The sequence below is a fragment of the Nerophis ophidion genome, linkage group LG25, assembly GCF_033978795.1.
Source record: "Nerophis ophidion isolate RoL-2023_Sa linkage group LG25, RoL_Noph_v1.0, whole genome shotgun sequence".
In the NCBI taxonomy this organism is placed as follows: domain Eukaryota; kingdom Metazoa; phylum Chordata; class Actinopteri; order Syngnathiformes; family Syngnathidae; genus Nerophis; species Nerophis ophidion.
In genome coordinates, this window is record NC_084635.1 from 12,984,987 (window position 1) to 13,004,418 (window position 19,432).

A 19,432-nucleotide genomic window follows, 5' to 3' on the forward strand; every position below is an offset into this window, starting at 1 on the left:
TAAAAAAAGCTAAAATGTTAGTAACAAAGCTCCATGATTATCTGTTCCGAGTCACGCTTTTGACACCTGCAGTCCACACACTTTGGAGCAGACAAAGAGAGATAAATCCCCCACTGGGGTCTTGTTGAAAACTAATTTACGACTTTTAATATCTTCTCTTTGCTGGCAGGAGCCTGGCGCCTAACAACGTAGTAAACAAAACGAGTAGAGGGATGAGATGAGACAGTGCGCGAAGGAATTCACAACTTCTAAGGCTTTTTCTGATAAGACCACCAGAAGCAACTCTGCCAGAGAGAGTAGTGAACACATTTTTTTGATGCTTCGGGCAAAACTGACAGAATGCCATTTACCTCCTAAACTAGAAACAGCAGTACTCACAGGAGCAAGCAAAGAATAAAAATGAAAGTTAATAAATTCTGTTGATCTATGATGTTGTGTCTGCTACATATTAAAAGCCTACTGAAATGAGATTTTCTTATTTAAACGGGGACAGCAGGTCCATTCTATGTGTCATACTTGATCATTTCGCGATATTGCCATATTTTTGCTGAAAGGATTTAGTAGAGAACATCCACGATAAAGTTTGCAACTTTCGGTGCTAAGAGAAAAGCCCTGCCTTTACCGGAAGTCGCAGACGATGATGTCACCCGTTGAGGGCTCCTCACATATTCACATTGTTTTTAATGGGTGCCTCCAACAAAAACAGCTATTCGGACCGAGAAAATGACAATTTCCCCATTAATTTGAGCGAGGATGAAAGATTTGTGTTTGAGGATATTGATAGCGACGGACTAGAAAAAAAAATGAAATAAAAAAAACGCGATTGCATTGAGACGGATTCATATGTTTTTAGACACATTTACTAGGATGATTCTGGAAAATCCCTTATTTTTCTATTGTGTTGTTAACAGTACCTGAATTGATTAACGTGGACCCCCGACTTAAACAAGTTGAAAAACTTATTCGGATGTTACCATTTAGTGGTCAATTGTACGGAATATGTACTGTACTGTGCAATCTACTAATAAAAGTATCAATCAATCAAGTCGGGGGTGTGTGTCCACGGGTGTCTTGACACGCAGTGTCTCAGAGAAGTCGACAACAGCTTTATGGGCGGCACAAGCTAAGCTGATTTCCGGTAAGAAGCGACTTTTTACCACAATTTTCTTACCGAAACCTGCTGGTTGACATTCGGTCGGGATCCATGTCCGCTCTGATCCATAGTAAAGTTTCACCTCCGTGAATTTCAAACAAGGAATCACCGTGTGTTTGAGTGGCTAAAGGCTAAAGCTTCCCAACTCCATCTTTCTACTTTGACTTCTCCAATATTAATTGAACAAATTCCAAAGGATTCAGCAACACAGATCTCCAAAATACTGTGTAATTATGCCGTTAAAGCAGACGACTTTTAGCTGTGTGTGTGTGCAGCGCTCATATTCGGATTTAGTAGAGAACATCCACGATAAAGTTTGCAACTTTCGGTGCTAAGAGAAAAGCCCTGCCTTTACCGGAAGTCGCAGACGATGATGTCACCCGTTGAGGGCTCCTCACATATTCACATTGTTTTTAATGGGTTCCTCCAACAAAAACAGCTATTCGGACCGAGAAAACGACAATTTCCCCATTAATTTGAGCGAGGATGAAAGATTTGTGTTTGAGGATATTGATAGCGACGGACTAGAAAAAAAAATAAAATAAAAAAAACGCGATTGCATTGAGACGGATTCATATGTTTTTGGACACATTAACTAGGATGATTCTGGGAAATCCCTTATTTTTCTATTGTGTTGTTAACAGTACCTGATAGTCGGGGGTGTGTGTCCACGGGTGTCTTGACACGCAGTGTCTCAGAGAAGTCGACAACAGCTTTATGGGCGGCACAAGCTAAGCTGATTTCCGGTAAGAAGCGACTTTTTACCACAATTTTCTTACCGAAACCTGCTGGTTGACATTCGGTCGGGATCCATGTCCGCTCTGATCCATAGTAAAGTTTCACCTCCGTGAATTTCAAACAAGGAATCACCGTGTGTTTGAGTGGCTAAAGGCTAAAGTTTCCCAACTCCATCGTTCTATTGACTTCTCCAATATTAATTGAAACAAATTCCAAAGGATTCAGCAACACAGATCTCCAAAATACTGTGTAATTATGCCGTTATAGCAGACTACTTTTAGCTGTGTGTGTGTGCAGCGCTCATATTTCCTAACAGCACGTCATCATTACACGACGTTTTCAAGAAAAAACTCCCGGGAAATTTAAAATTGCAATTTAGTCAACTAAAAAGGCCGTATTGGCATGTGTTGCAATGTTAATATTTCATCATTGATATATAAACTATCAGACTGTGTGGTCGGTAGTAGTGGGTTTCAGTAGGCCTTTAAATGTTTTTAAAAAATTTTTTGCAATAGCATTTCCAGAATGTGTGGTGGGCCGCTAAACAATTAGCTGCGGGCTGCAAATGGCCCCCGGGCCGCACTTTGGACACCCCTGTGTTAGAGCATGTTGCGACAGAAACATAATTTACTTACGCATTCTTTAATGTTTAGACAGGAGCTGTTGTATTAAAAAGTCATTTTTGTGATCTGATATCTAGGATGATAGCATTTCCTCTGTTTTATTCCTAGTAAATTGTCTCGCTAGTGTTATGTTGACTCAACTCACCTGGCAGTATCTGCAGCTGTGCCTCCTCGCTGGACTTTGACGACCCGGCATTCTCCACCAAGCAGCGGTAAAGACCGGCATCGCTCTCGGTGGCATTGCTGATTACCAAAGCACCGCTGGGTGACTGCACCAGCCGTGAGTCCAGTTCCAGGGGCTGACGGTCTTTCTCCCACCGGGTGAAGGGCGAGAGGTCCGAGTTGATCTCGCACGCCAGGACCTGATTGTCTCCCACACGCACAGCGGTCGGCGCCGGCTGGCTGACGAACCTGGGCATTCCTACACGGAAGGAGACCAGGTGGATATTATGTTTTGGAAATGGAAGAAAAACATTCCTTTGAAGTTGGTGATAAAAGCTACTGTGGTGCATAGAAGAAACATTGAATATAAAGTCAGTTTTCTTAGTTGCTAGGCCAAGGAGACTAAAATATATTTGATTTTATTCAATATTCATTTCAGTGGGCCGTTTCATTGAGATCAATAACTCTTTTACAACAGACCTGGTTATCAATCAATCAATCAATGTTTACTTATATAGCCCTAAATCACTAGTGTCTCAAAGGGCTGCACAAATCACTACGACATCCTCGGTAGTACCACATAAGGGCAAGGAAAACTCACACCCAGTGGGACGTCGGTGACAATAATGACTATGAGAACCTTGGAGAGGAGGAAAGCAATGGATGTCGAGCGGGTCCAACATGATACTGCGAAAGTTCAATCCATTATGGATCCAACACAGTCGCGAGAGTCCAGTCCAAAGCGGATCCAACACAGCAGCGAGAGTCCCGTTAAAAAATTTCTACGAACCCTGTTTCCATATGAGTTGGGAAATTGTGTTAGATGTAAATATAAACGGAATACAATGATTTGCAAATCCTTTTCAACCCATATTCAATTGAATGCACTACAAAGACAAGATATTTGATGTTCAAACTCATAAACTCTAGTTTTTTTTTGCAAATAATAATTAACTTAGAATTTCATGGCTGTAACACGTGCCAAAGTAGTTGGGAAAGGGCATGTTCACCCCTGTGTAGGGTTGGGTATCGAGTATCGATTGGAACCGTTACTAACTTTCCGATTCTCCCGGAATCGTTCAAAACTTTAAATTTCTATTCCTAGTTTCGATACCCAGTCCGCCGACCGGAAAAAAAGAAAAAGTCCGCCGACCGGAAGAAGAAGCCGCTGAACACCAACGAAGAAGCGCCCACCGCCGGAAGTGTTAGCATGGCCGAGTCTATGTAGCCGAGCGAGTCAGTCATGCATGGATAGCGGTCGTCGGCGGTCGAAAGTGTGGCTTTATTTTACAAAAAAAAAATGAAATATCAGCGAAATGTAACACGTGTGACAGGACTGTTTCGTGCTGAGGAGGGTGCAAGTCGAACATGATGAAGCACCTCCGAGTTCATGGAGTACAAATAAATGCGTGTCCCGTCTTCGACCCGCTGCCTCTTCCTCTGGCTCCGGCTCCGACGCCCAGCCTGGCACCACGGTGACTGCACTGCAGTCCGAATCCGGTAAGTAAAACAATATATATGCAATAAATAATGTGTTGAGGGGTTCCGGTTTGGTGGCCGCGGGATAAGGTCTCTGCTTTTTGCAGATGATGTGGTCCTGATGGCTTCGTCTGACCGGGATCTTCAGCTCTCACTGGATCGGTTCGCAGCCGAGTGTGAAGCGACCGGAATGAGAATCAGCACCTCCAAGTCCGAGTCCATGGTTCTCGCCCGGAAAAGGGTGGAATGCCATCTCCGGGTTGGGGAGGAGACCCTGCCCCAAGTGGAGGAGTTCAAGTACCTAGGAGTCTTGTTCACGAGTGAGGGAAGAGTGGATCGTGAGATCGACAGGCGGATCGGTGCGGCGTCTTCAGTAATGCGGACGTTGTACCGATCCGTTGTGGTGAAGAAGGAGCTGAGCCGGAAGGCAAAGCTCTCAATTTACCGGTCGATCTACGTTCCCATCCTCACCTATGGTCATGAGCTTTGGGTCATGACCGAAAGGATAAGATCACGGGTACAAGCGGCCGAAATGAGTTTCCTCCGCCGTGTGGCGGGGCTCTCCCTTAGAGATAGGGTGAGAAGCTCTGCCATCCGGGAGGAACTCAAAGTAAAGCCGCTGCTCCTCCACACCGAGAGGAGCCAGATGAGGTGGTTCGGGCATCTGGTCAGGGTGCCACCCGAACGCCTCCCTAGGGAGGTGTTTAGTGGGCAAATCGTCGCTTTCTCGGTCCGAATTACTCTTATTGCTGGTGGCTCACATTATAAACAATGTGAGGATGTGAGGAGCCCTCACACCAGCGACGTCACACGCACATCGTCTGCTACTTCCGGTACAGGCAAGGCTTTTTTATTAGCGACCAAAAGTTGATAACTTTATCGTCGATGTTCTCTACTAAATCCTTTCAGAAAAAATATGGCAATATCGCGAAATGATCAAGTATGACACATAGAATGGACCTGCTATCCCCGTTTAAATAAGAAAATCTCATTTCAGTCGGCCTTTAATTTGGCCCTGCGATGAGTTGGCGACTTGTCCAGGGAGTATGGCGCCTTCCGTCCGATTGTAGCTGAGATAGGCGCCAGCGGCACCCGCGACCCCAAAGGGAATAAGCGGTAGGAAATGGATGGATGGACTTAACTTGTTGGAATGAAAACTAAAAATAAGACAAAAAGTCATGATTTAATGATAAAAACTGTTTTTCACAAGACCGTAAATGACACGTGTAATGCCCCCTACTGGTGGTGTTTATAGATGCATGTCAGTCACAGCCAATGGTAAACAATAAAATATTGCAATCCATATATTGCAACCCAGCACATGGAATTTGTCCAACAAGCACAAATGTGTTAGTGCGGCAAAAACATTTACTGTTTATGTCTGTTATTAATTTGTAATGCAAAACAGCCGACAGACACGCTGCACTAATTCAAAGGGACACTTTGCACATGTTTGTGCTCGCTGCTAATTTTATTGCAATGCGAAATAATTATTCCCCGTGTTCGGAGGCAATTATCTGAAACTCACACTCATAGGGTGCCTTTGGAATAATTGCACTCGATTACTTTGATTAAGGGAAATCTATAATATGTAAACTGCAAAGGGTGCTCCTGGGTTAATTAGTGGAGATGAGTAGGAAAAAGTAACAAGGCCACTCCATCAACCGTAACAAGTGCAACTACCATGGGGACCTTTTTGGGACGGCATGCGGTATGTGTGTCCGAGATTAGCACCAAAGTGAGAGCTTGTGTTTGATCACCGCGTATTTATTGTAATACTTGTCGAAGGCTGGTCTGTGTACAAAAAAAAAGCAATCATATTTTGTAGGATGGAAGATAAAAGATTTATTTTCAATCCCCAAATGTCACAATGATGCAGTGTTGACAAATCTGACCAGCAGAGGTTCTTGTCACCTATGAGCATGTCCACACAAACACAAATATTCTAAAAAGGCACAAATCACACAAAAAATGTCCTTGCACACAAAGTGTAGTAAAATATTCACATAAAACCACATTTAACGACTGTCTTCTTGTTCAGTCGGAAGCCTATAAAGGTAAAAGGTGACTGGTCACGCATTATAATTGGGAAAATAAATTGTTTAGCGATCAGTATCTAAACATTTTTCTTGAGAAGTATTAAATTGGAATTGCCTTTAATGCATATTAAAGGCCTACTGAAACCCACTACTACCGACCACACAGTCTGATAGTTTTTTGTATTGTACCATATGTCCCGGCAAGAAATCTGCGTTCAAAGGACTCCGGCTTATTAGTGATTCCCAAAGCCCAAAAAAAGTCTGCGGGCTATAGAGCGTTTTCATTTCGGGCTCCAGTACTCTGGAATACCCTCCCGGTAACAGTTCGAGATGCCACCTCAGTAGAAGCATTTAAGTCTCACCTTAAAACTCATTTGTATACTCTAGCCTTTAAATAGACACCCTTTTTAGACCAGTTGATCTGCCGTTTCTTTTCTTTTTCTCCTATGTCCCACTCTCCCTTGTGGAGGGGGTCCGGTCCGATCCGGTGGCCATGTACTGCTTGCCTGTGTATCGGCTGGGGACATCTCTGCGCTGCTGATCCGCCTCCGCTTGGGATGGTTTCCTGCTGGCTCCGCTGTGAACGGGACTCTCGCTGCTGTGTTGGATCCGCTTTGGACTGGACTCTCGCGACTGTGTTGGATCCATTATGGATTGAACTTTCACAGTATCATGTTAGACCCGCTCGACATCCATTGCTTTCCTCCTCTCCAAGGTTCTCATAGTCATCATTGTCACCGATGTCCCACTGGGTGTGAGTTTTCCTTGCCCTTATGTGGGCCTACCGAGGATGTCGTAGTGGTTTGTGCAGCCCTTTGAGACACTAGTGATTTAGGGCTATATAAGTAAACATTGATTGATTGATATATCGATGATGAAATATTAACATTGCAACACATGCCAATACGGCCGGGATAGCTTATAAAAGTGCAATTTTAAGTTTCGCGCCGAAAAATCCTGCTGAAACTCTCGGTATGATGACGCCTGCGCGTGACGTCACAGATTGTAGAGGACATTTTTTGCCAGCATCGTTCCCAGCTATAAGTCGTCTGTTTTCATCGCAAAATTCCACAGTATTCTGGATATCTGTGTTGCTGAATCTTTTGCAATTTGTTTAATGAACAATGGAGACATCAAAGAAGAAAGCTGTAAATGGGAATTGATTGATTGATACTTTTATTAGTAGATTGCACAGCTCAGTACATATTCCGTACAATTGACCACTAAATGGTAACACCCCAATAAGTTTTTCAACTTGTTTAAGTCGGGGTCCATGTTAATCAATTCATGGAAGCGGAGAACTGCGGCCGGCTTTAGCAACACAAACAGAGCCAGTGTTTCATTGTTTACATTCCCGAAAGATGACAGTCAAGCTTTACCATGCAACAGAGATGTCAAGCAAACACGGTTGGATTGGACCAAACACACAAAGTACAGTGTATTAGTGAAGTGAAGTGAATTATATTTATATAGCGCTATTCTCAAGTCACTCAAAGCGCTTTATATTGTGAAACCCAATATCTAAGTTACATTTAAACCAGTGTGGGTGGCACTGGGAGCAGGTGAGTAAAGTGTCTTGCCCAAGGACACAACGGCATTGACTAGGATGGCGGAAGCGGGGATCGAACCCGCAACCCTCAAGTTGCTGGCACGGCCGCTCTACAAACCGAGTTATACTAATTAACATTTTACCATTCTGTATTCTGAAGGCGATCTATGTCGTGTGCTACTCCAGCATCAATATCAGCAGCGTCCTCCTGACGGTCACCGTCAGCGTCGGGTTCAAAGCGGTATGGCTCTATCCCTTGTTGCGGTTGAGCCTAGCCGAGTGGTCCTGCCACCCCCACGGCTGCCACTGCGCCTCTCACAGCATCTTCCCTATCTGAATAACACCCACGGCCCTCTAATCCTTTTTTTTTTTTGTTATTCCTCGTCCTTCACTCTCACTTTCCTCATCCACGAAATCTTTCATCCTCGCTCAAATTAATGGTGAAATCGTCGCTTTCTCGGTCCGAATCGCTCTCGCTGCTGGTGGCCATGATTGTAAACAATGTTTAGATGTGAGGAGTTCCACAACCCGTGACGTCAGGCGCACATCGTTTGCTACTTCCGGTACAGGCAAGGCTTTTTTTATTAGCGACCAAAAGTTGCAAACTTTATCGTCGATGTTCTCTACTAAATCCTTTCAGCAAAAATATGGCAATATCGCGAAATGATCAAGTATGACACATAGAATGGACCTGCTATCCCCGTTTAAATAAGAAAATCTCATTTCAGTAGGCCTTTAAGGAGTTATCCGGCTTAACGCGGACAGGGCTTAAAATCATCATAGGTCCCCTTTAAGGTCTACAATAAAGCTTTAAAAGAGCATCAGGCTATGTGCTTCTGTCAGGACGCTACATTACGTACAAGATGTTACTTGCACAATATAATTATTCGCCACGTTGCAGGTGGCTTAAACGAGGCACTTTTTTTCCGGTCTCGTTACTACCGTTTACTTCTGAAGAACCGGGTTTCAGTACACATCTCTATTTGCGATACAGTATCATGAGATTACTCGATTAGATTCCTGTAAACGGTTAGCACCAATATTGAGTCCATCCATGGCAGGTTGAGTAGGTATCGTGTGGCGGGAAAAGGTGGTTTTGTAACAATTCTGTTAAGAGGCTGGAATCTTTCTGATGGGTGATTTATCGTGGGGGGGCTATCTCGCCTAAACAGCCCCTTAAATCCCCTGCCAAGACAGAATCCAGGGGAAATCTCACTTGGAGATAAGAGCCAAACAGCTAAAGATTCCCCTCGGCCGAATTGCTGTTTGGAGGTTGCTGCTAATATGGGCTTAGCTGCCGCCGGTATCGACATGTTTGTATCGCAGCGATCAATCACTAGGAGGAGAGCATATCACCGACATGGCAACCACATTCTCCGTTTGATTAAATATTAGTTATACGAGATGAGAGGCTGTGTGAATAATATATATGCAGCAGGGGATTGCTGGGGTGCAATTCTGTCTTTTTTTTTTTAATAAAGATTTAATTCATTTTGAAAATTTAATATGGGAATATTCAGAGAACCCTTCGTACTTGCACTTTTAGAGACTTTGATCTTTGCTGGTTATTCGGGTAGTCTTCGTTATCACTGGGCTTATTGGCCGTTGAACATGACTAAGATTAACATCACATTCTAAGTGTGCACTAAAGACTGAGAATTTGATATCGGATCTCAGTGATTCTCCAACTTTGGTACGTGGACCACAAGTGATTCGCAGGCTCCATCTAGTGGTTAAATATTGTAATGACGTGACTTGAGCCGTTATCAAAGGTTTATCACTGTCAGGTTTGTACCTGACAGTTTGGTCATGTTTTAGTTTTTCCTCTGTGTTTGTCTTATTTCCTGTCAGCGCTCTTATTTTATCTTTATTTCCTGCTGTTATACCTGGGTGTTTTTTCCCCTCAGCTGTGGCTGATTGGCACCAGGCCACACCTGGTGTCAATCAGCCAGCTGCTTTTTAGACCTGCTTGTTTAAAGTTAAATCATCTTTTCCTGTACGATGCCTGCCGCCTTCTCTGCATCTTGGGGTTCGTCACAAACAGTGTGTGACAGAATAATCCAGCCTAACACGAACCCCGCAGAGATTTCCATGGCGGAGAGGCTTAACAAAGCGCTAGAATTTATGACTAATTTGAAGAAAAGTTTGGACGCTCTTCAAGCCCTCTCCCAACCACCCCTGTCGTCTGTGGGCCTATCTGGGGACGTCTGGGATCCGTCCCTTGAGGGAGGGGGGGGCTATGAGTAGGTGTGCAGCTGAGGAGGCACAGCTACTCCTCCCGCAAGTGGCTCTGTGTCCTACGGCGCCATCATCTCCGGTGGGTCTGCAACCTACGGCGTCACCACACACTCCGGTTGGCCAGCAGACGCCACCACGCACTCCGATGGGCCAGCAGCAGGGGGCGCCACCACGCACTGCGTCGGGCCAGAAGCAGGGGGCACCACAATCCTCTCCGGTGGGCCAGCAGCAGGGGGCGCCACCACCATCCTGTCCGGTGGGCCAGCTGGGACCGCCACCACCATCCTGGCCGGTGGGCCAGCTGGGGGCGCCACCATACTCTTGTCAGCCAAAGATGTGGTCATTTCACGGGCGACCACTTCGCCAATTGGGGCGGCGTTCAACTCGCCGTCACCACCTGACTCTTGCCCCGCTGGTTGCGGGGACACCTGGCATGGCGGCCCACCGCCTTGTCCTCCCTCCGCCCTCCCTTGACTTTGGACTGTTTTTTTAGAGGGAGGTGGTTTTCTAGTACATCTGGTATCCGTTTTGGGAAGGGGGGCTACTGTCAGGTTTGTACCTGACAGTTTGTTCATGTTTTAGTTTTTCCTCTGTGTTTGTCTTATTTCCTGTCAGCGCTCTAATTTTGTCTTTATTTCCTGCTACTACCTGAGTGTTTTTTTCCCCTCAGCTGTGGCTGATTGGCACCAGGCCACACCTGGTGTCAATCAGCCAGCTATTTAGACCTGCTTGTTCCTCCACTCTGGGCTGGATTATTGTCATTAATGATTTTTGTAGAACCTGTAGCTGTTTGCAGCGTGCTGTCTTTTTGTTGCTAGTTCCTGTTTGCTGGATCCTGTTTCCCGTTTTCCAGTTTGGCTGTTCCTAGTTCCTGGTTTGTGTTTTTCATTTTTAAAGATTAAATCAGTGTTTTCCTGCACAATGCCTGCCGCCTTATCTGCATCTTGGGGTTCGTCACAAACAGTGTGTGACAATCAGCCTACAAAGAAAATTGTTACGATCCGACAATTGTAGGCCGTAGTCGACACCAAAATAAACAATTATGACACAAACAGAGTCCTTCGCCATCATTTCTATAACTCAACTCATGTGTATTTACCGTGTTTTCCGTACTATAAGGCGCCTTACAACCCGGTCACCTAATGTACAGAGTAATTCTGGTTTTGCTTACCCACCTCAAAGCAATTGTATTTGGTACATGTTCTAATGATTAAGTGTGACCAGTTGATGGCAGTCATACATAAGTTAGCGCCATCTTTTGACACTTCTTCCACTCCCGTCCTTGCACGCTACTCCGCTACAACAAAGATGAAGAGGAGAAGACGCTGTCGTAGGTGAGCCACGTAAATGAGACCGCCCACAAAACGGCGCATCCGGAAGGGACTGTCAGAAAGCGGCATGAAAAAGATCTGTCAAACATAATCAATGCAACATTTTGACCAAATGTCCACCATTACATGATATGTAGACCACAAGGAAGTGGTTTACATTTAGAAAAAATAAATAAATGACTCCTTTAATGCGCCCTATAATTTGGTGCGCCTTAGTGTATTCACCTTAGGAACTTCAGTTATTAGAGAGTTCCGGTCGGACGATTTTTTACGGGACACATTTCCGGCCTTCTTGTTGTTTCCGGATCAGGAGATGCTGCTCTGTTATTTATTAAAGTAAAGTCTGAATGTCATTAAAACAGTTAGCGCCGTCTGTTGACACTTCTTCCACTCCCGTCCTTGCACGCTACACCGCTACAACAAAGATGACGAGGAGAAGACGCTGTTGTAGGTGAGCCACGTAAATAAGGCCGCCCACAAAACGGTGCATCCGGAAGGGACTATAGGAAAGCGGCTTGAAGATGATCTGTCAAACATAATCTATGCAACATTTTGATCAAATTTCCACCATTACATGATATGTAAACCACAAGGAAGTGTTTACATTTAGAAAAAAAATTAAAATAATATGAGTCTTTTAATGTGCCCTATAATTTGGTGCGGCTTACATATAAACACTGATCGAAAATAGACCATTCATCGGCAGTGCGCCTTATGGTCCGGAAAATATGGTACACATTTATTTTAGTACGAGTTTTATTTCACTTTTATGTGCATTTAATTCAATTTGACTTATTAGTTGAGTACAGTGTTTTTTATTCCGATATTCAAACACAGTCTAACTCAGGAGTGCCCATTACATCAATCGTGAGCTTCCAGTCGACCGCGGGGGGTGTGTCAGTCGATCTCCAGCCAGGCTTTAAAAAAAAATAGACCTAAAAATTAGTGATCATCAATCTTCACCAAGACGTCACTTAAATGACATTCACGGTACCGGAGGGTCTTGTGAGATGACGCTGGCTGCTGCAAGATCATTATTATGAAAATATGACCGAGAGGAAGGCGAGAAACACTTTTTATTTCAACAGACTCTCGCGCCGTACCTTCCGTCAAAACTCTAAAGGCCGACTGCACATTTCCTATCTTCACAATAAAAGCCCTGCTTCATGCTGCCTGCGCTAACTAAATACAGAGTCTTGGAAAACTGGCGTGCACAAGCGATCCCTCAGAAAGCTGGCGTGCACATCACTTGTGCACGCCAGCTTTCCGAGACTCTTATTTTGTTAGCGCAGGCAGCATGAAGCAGGGCTTTTATTGTGAAGATAGGAAATGTGCAGTCGGCCTTTAGAGTTTTGACGGAAGGGACGGCGCGAAAGTCTGTTGAAATAAAAAGTGTTTATCGCCTTCCTCTCTGTCATTTTTTCATAATAATGAACTGGCAGCAGCCAGCGTCATCTCACAAGACCCTCGGGTGCCGTGAATGTCAATCAAGCAAGCTACGGAATTTTCCGCCAATGTTTTTCTTGTAAAGTGTATGGAAGCTGGATGAATTAGATGCCAAAAACCAACCACTTTCATGTGGTATTGTACAGAAAGGACAACTTTTTTTCTCCTCCATTTGAAAATGTGGGCGTTATCATCATTACTGTCTGATTCCAATCAATGCAAGTCATCAGAATCAGGTAATACACCAACTTATATTCTTGTCTTCGTGAAAGAAAGACATCTATATGTGTTACACATGCTTGTATTATCATTAAACACATTTTAACTTGTTTACAAAAATGTCTCTTTCATAAATAAATAAATATAAATGATAAATATAAATGAGGTAGTTCCCCTCGAGTTGGTCAATTGAAAAGTAGCTCGCCTGCAGAAAAAGTGTGGGCACCCCTGGTCTAACTGTTAAAACTGTGTTTAATGTTGGCCAAAAATATTAAATATACTTCTTAGATAAAACCACTGACTTGTTTCTAATGAATTAATGAATAGGCCTACTACGCTACTGTATTTTATTGTTGGTCCACTGAACCACTGCTGTATCCCATACTGTTTATGTACTTAATCCGGGCATAAGCAAGGCTCATTAGAAAAGTAAATTTTATTGCTTCTACCGAGCACAATAGCTGATACTGTACGACAATCCCTACATGCAAACAAAGAATGTGAATGTGGAACTAGTGTCAAAGCACTGTCAGTACCTTGAAACTATGAAAAGCTTTATACAAGTATAATCCATTTACCATTCAGTGTGAATGGGTTGTACTTCCAAACAGGAACCCATTACTTATTTTGTAGTGCTCCCAATTATCATTTGTCATTATGAAAGCTTGGGTCAGCGTGGGATTAATTCCTGCTCAGTGACCGCACACTAAGTGTGACTGTGAAGGGAATAGCTTTCTGTCGCTACGGGCCCTGTGATTGACTGGCAACCAATCTTGTGTGTGAACTGCTTTTTGCCCACAGTCAGCTGGGATAGGCTCCAGCGCTCCAGCAAACCTGAACGGGGACAAGTGGCCGAAAATGGATGGCTGGGTAGATGAATTGTGCAAACGGATCCATAGAAACCGGCCAGTTTTTGGTCTTGGCGGGGTCTCGTTTTTGGGATTAAACAGTTTGCATGCTGATAGTACCACACAGCTATTATATTTGCATTCTAAAATGTCCAGAGTAACAATTAGAATGTCACTTTTTATGCTTTTTATCTATCTCAAGTAATTGGGCAAGCTTCAGGGATGGTTATCAAATGCTGTACATTTATATGGTATCAACCCAGTTTTACTATGTACTACTGTAGGGCAATAAATATTTAGTCGGCCACCGATTGTGCAAGTTCTCCCGCTTAAAATAATGACAGAGGTCTGTAATTTTCATCATAGGTACACTTCAACTGTGAGGGACAGAATGTGAAAAAAAAATCCAGGAATGCACATTAAGAATTTATTTGTAAATTATGGTGGAAAATAAGTATTTGGTCAACCATTCAAAGCTCTCACTGATGGAAGGAGGTTTTGGCTCAAAATCTCACGATAAATGGCCCCATTCATTCTTTCCTTAACACGGATCAATCGTCCTGTCCCCCGAGCAGAAAAACAGCCCCGAAGCATGATGTTTCCACCCCCATGCTTCACAGTAGGTATGGTGTTCTTGGGATGCAACTCAGTATTCTTCTTCCTCCAAACACGACTAGTTGAGTTTATACCAAAGAGTTCTATTTTGGTTTCATCTGACCACATGACATTCTCCCAATCCTCTGCTGTATCATCCATGTATCCATTTTGGTATAAACTCAACTCCTCGTGTTTGGAGGAAGAAGAATACTGAGTTGCATCCCAAGAACACAATACCTACTAGAGATGCGCGGTTTGCGGTTTCATCCGCGGAGTCCGCGGATAAACCGCGGGTCGGGCGGGTGACATGACGAAAAAATAGATTTTAATTAGATTCGGGGGGGTGGCGGTCGATCCATCCGGAAATAGTTGTTATACATGGTTCTGGGATCGGAATCCTTTACCATTCAAAGAGCCATTTAAGACCTGTGTCACACAGCGAAGAAGACAATAGGAGACGCTAATATTCTCTAGAATGACTGCCGGCAGTCACCCAGATAAGTATTAGGGCGTGCTATGAAGCCATTGGCTTTGTCGCCTTCAACAACATGTTCGAACCGTTTGTCAGTCCAGCAACATGTGTGTGGCGTCCGCAGCAACACGCGCACGACTGCAAGGCATGCTGGGTGACACAGAGTACACTAATGGTTGTGATATAAACAATTTTAACACTCTTAGTAATATGCGCCACGCTGTGTAGCCACACCAAACGAGATTGACAAACACATTTCGGGAGAGCATCCTCCCAGTAACACAACATAAACGCAACACAACAAATACCCATAATCCTTTGTGTCTATGACAAATCCTGACTATTTTATACACCCCGCTAGCAGCAACATCATGCTTTGGGGCTGTTTTTCTGCTAAGGGGACAGGACGATTGATCCGTGTTAAGGAAAGAATGAATGGGGCCATGTATCGTGAGATTTTCAGCCAAAACCTCCTTCCATCAGTGAGAGCTTTGAATGGTTGACCAAATACTTATTTTCCACCATCAATTACAAATACATTCTTTAAAATTTCTACAATGTGAATTCCTGGATTTTTTTTTTCCACATTCTGTCTCTCACAGTTGAAGTGTACCTATGATGAAAATGACAGACCTCTGTCATCATTTTAAGTGGGAGAACTTGCACAATCGGTGGCCGACTAAATACTTTTTTGCCCCACTGTGTGTTTCAATACCTTTGTTGCATGAAACGCCGCTTTTGGTTAGGGATTTGGCACCGGGTCAGACACTTGGCACAAGCATAATGGGCTAAGCATGAATGTTCAGTGTGAGTGCGGGACTGGGAGGGTGAATGGTGCCCCAATCCAGTAGGGCACTCAGGCCCTGTCTACAATAAGCCAGATAACTCCTTAAACAAATAACTATTTAGCCTAAACTCCATGTCAGCCACACTAACCCATTGTTTAAGGATCCCCTCCCTGGATATATTTTTTTACACGAGTAAGTGCGCCGTGTATTTCTTGAATCTTCGGCTCTTAGCTCCGTGTGGACTCATGGATCGTTTATAAACGGAGTTCGGAGAGGAAATTAATTCATGAATACGTTAAAGGCCTACTGAAACCCACTACTACCGACCACGCAGTCTGATAGTTTATATATCAATGATGAAATATTAACATTGCAACACATGCCAATACGGCCTTTTTAGTTTACTAAATTGCAATTTTAAATTTCGCGCGGATGTATCATGCTGAAATGTCGCGGTATGATGACGCGTGCGCGTGACGTCACGCATTGTAGAGGACATTTTGTTCCAGCACCGTTCCCAGCTATAAGTCGTCCGTTTTCATCGCATAATTCCACAGTATTATGGACATCTGTGTTGCTGAATCTTTTGCAATTTGTTCAATGAATAATGGAGACGTCAAAGAAGAAAGCTGTAGGTGGGAAGCGGTGTATTGCGGCCGCCTTTAGCAACACAAACACAGCCGGTGTTTCATTGTTTACATTCCCGGAAGATGACAGTCAAGCTTTACTATGGAACAGAGATGTCAAGCGAACACGGTTGGATTGGACCACACACACAAAGTACAGTGTATTATGCATCGATCATTTCGAAAGATCGTGTTTCAAAGAGGGTCCCTTGCGAAGGGCAGAGATGGGCATCGTCACCACCCGTTGACTGGTGCCGAAGAAAGGTGCGGGGCCGACCTTCAGGTTGTACAGGTACAACCATATAATCTCACTAAAACGCTAGTAACACAATAAGCAGATAAGGGATTTTCCAGAATTATCCTAGTAAATGTGTCAAATAACATCTGAATCACTCCCAATGCCCTCGCCTTTTTTTTCCCCTAGTCCTTCACTCTCACTTTCCTCGTTCACAAATCTTTCATCCTCGCTCAAATTAATGGGGAAATCGTCTCTTTCTCGGTCCGAATAGCTATCGCTGCTGGAGGCTATGATTATAAACAATGTGAGGAGCTCCACAACCCGTGACATCACGCGCACATCGTCTGCTACTTCCGGTACAGGCAAGGCTTTTTTATTGGCGACCAAAAGTTGCGAACTTTATCGTGGATGTTCTCTACTAAATCCTTTCAGCAAAAATATGGCAATATCGCGAAATGATCAAGTATGACACATAGAATGGACCTGCTATCCCCGTTTAAATAAGAAAATCTCATTTCAGTAGGCCTTTAATATTTGGTTACATGTCCCTTGGCAAGTTTCACTGCAATAAGGCACTTTTGGTAGCCATCCACAAGTTTCTGGTTAAACTTTTGACCACTCCTCTTGACAAAATTGGTGCAGTTCAGCTAAATTTGTTGGTTTTCTGACATGGACTTGTTTCTTCAGCATTGTCCACACGTTTAAGTCAGGACTTTGGGAGAAGGCCATTCTAAAATCGTAATTCTAGCCTGTTTTAGGCATTCCTTTACCACTTTTGATGTGTGTTTGGGGTCATTGTCCTGTAGGATCACCCAACTGCGCCCAAGACCCAACCTCTAGGCTTATCATTTTAGTTTGTCCTGAAGAATTTGGAGGTAATAGTCCCATTTACTCTCTGTACAGCACCAGTTCCTGTTGTGATCCTCTTCCCGGATCACAGCCTTAGTCTTTTTGGTTTTTTGATTGTTTGGACGCTTCCGGTGCTGAGTTTGTGTGTGCACTTCCTGTTTTGTCTTGTTTCCATGGTTTCTGATTTGTCCCACCTGCTCTTGTTTTACGTTATTGTGTTAGTATTTAAACCTGCCTCGACCTCGTTCATTCTGGATATTTTGTTTGCTCTGCGCAACATTCACGTTTGGTATCTTGTATGTTTTGTCTATTTGCTAAGTTTCGCCTTAGCTTCCGTGCGCTCGGCACGCGTTACGTTTGGACTTCGGACTCTCTGCTAAGTTTAGCATTAGCTTACCGTGCGTCGGCACGCATGTTCTTTTGCTGTTTTGTACCAGTGTTATTTTATCACTTTTTGTATATTAAACCAAGCTCTTGCCTGCCTGGTCCCACTGCATCTTGGGGTGACTCAACACGCGCATCCACAATGAGTCCCGAATGTGACAGTTCCATTAGCAGCAAAACAGGCCCAGAGCATAATACTACAACCACCATGCTTGACGGTGGGTATGGTGTTCCTGGGATTAAAGGCCTCTCCTTTTGTCCTCCAAACATATTGCTGGCTATTGTGGCCAAACAGCTCAATTTTTGTTTCATCTGACATCACAATGGACAAAGATAAGACCTACTGGAGGAAATTTCTGTGGTCAGATTAAACAAAAATAGAGTTTTTTGGAGGAGAAAAGGTGAGGCTTTTAATCCCAGGAACACTTTACCTACCTTGGGGGGCCTTAAACAATGCATTATGTGTGTTTGTGTGGACAGGGATAAGGTTAGGTGGGATATATCCTGTATAACCTTAGTGTGGAAGCAGCCTAAGAGCCTGGTGTGAGAATGCCCAAGTGTACCACTATGAGCGGCAAGTTACTAAAGGCGACACGGTTTAGAGTCTCTACCCAGCAAGAAAAATCCTTTGGCCCTAAGAGGCCTGACATTTTAAAAGATGAGGCTGAAAACAAAGGCCCCAGGTCTTATAACCAGAGATAGAAGCTTGACTTTACGCTGCATGTGAGAGATGACATTTGTGCTCCAAGTGCACACAGGAGAGAGATCCCTGAAAGTCGTTAGCAGACATTACAAGTCGTCGTCCGTCTCCCCCCAAGAAAGCAAGACCTTCTTTTAGCAGTGTGGATACAAACTCCACTTCGTCCATCTCGGACGATCATGTTGGTAAGAAATAGTCCAGGGGTCACCAACCTTTTTGAAAGAAAGAGCTACTTATTGGGTACTTATTAATGCAAAGGGCTACCAGTTTGATACGCACTTCAATAAATTGCCAGAAATATGCAGTTTGATCAATTTACCTTTGATAAATAAATCTTTATATACAAAGAAATGGGTATTTCTGTCTGTCATTCCGTCGTACATTTTTTTTCCTTTTACGGAAGGTTTTTTGTAGAGAATAAATGATGAAAAAAATACTTCATTGAACGGTTTAAAAGAGGAGAAAACAGGAAAAAATAAGAAAATTCAATTTTTAAACATAGTTTATACTCCATTCCGATTCTTTAAAATTCAAAATTCAACCGAAAAAAAGAGAAGAAAAACTAGCTAATTCGAAACTTTTTGAAAAATTTCAACAAATAATTTATGGAACATCATTAGTCATTTTTCCTGATTAAGATTAATTTTAGAGTTTTGATGACATGTTTTGAATAGGTTAAAATCCAATATGCACTTTGTTAGAGTATATAACATATTGGACCAAGCTATATTTCTAACAAAGACAAATCATTATTTCTTCTAGATTTTCCAGAACAAAAATTTCAAAAGAAATTCAAAAGACTTTGAAATAAGATTTACATTTGATTCTAAAGATTTTTTCTAGATTTGCCAGAATATTTTTTTTTTTAATTTTAATCATAATAAGTTTGAAGAAATATTTTACAAATATTCTTTGTCGAAAAAACAGAAGCTAAAATGAAGAATTAAATTAAA

General features: G+C 43.2%; 1 protein-coding gene across 9 annotated transcripts in view; it reads right to left on the reverse strand.

Moving 5' to 3' along the window:
• The window catches only part of neo1a (neogenin 1a), a 479,989-nt gene that overhangs the window by 231,396 nt on the left and 229,161 nt on the right, over positions 1–19,432 (reverse strand). For all 9 annotated transcript variants that reach the window (XM_061887530.1, XM_061887535.1, XM_061887537.1 and 6 more), the window contains exon 3: positions 2,660–2,935. In XM_061887530.1, the coding sequence (XP_061743514.1) occupies positions 2,660–2,935 (276 nt within the window). The remainder of the gene's footprint in view (positions 1–2,659; positions 2,936–19,432) is intronic.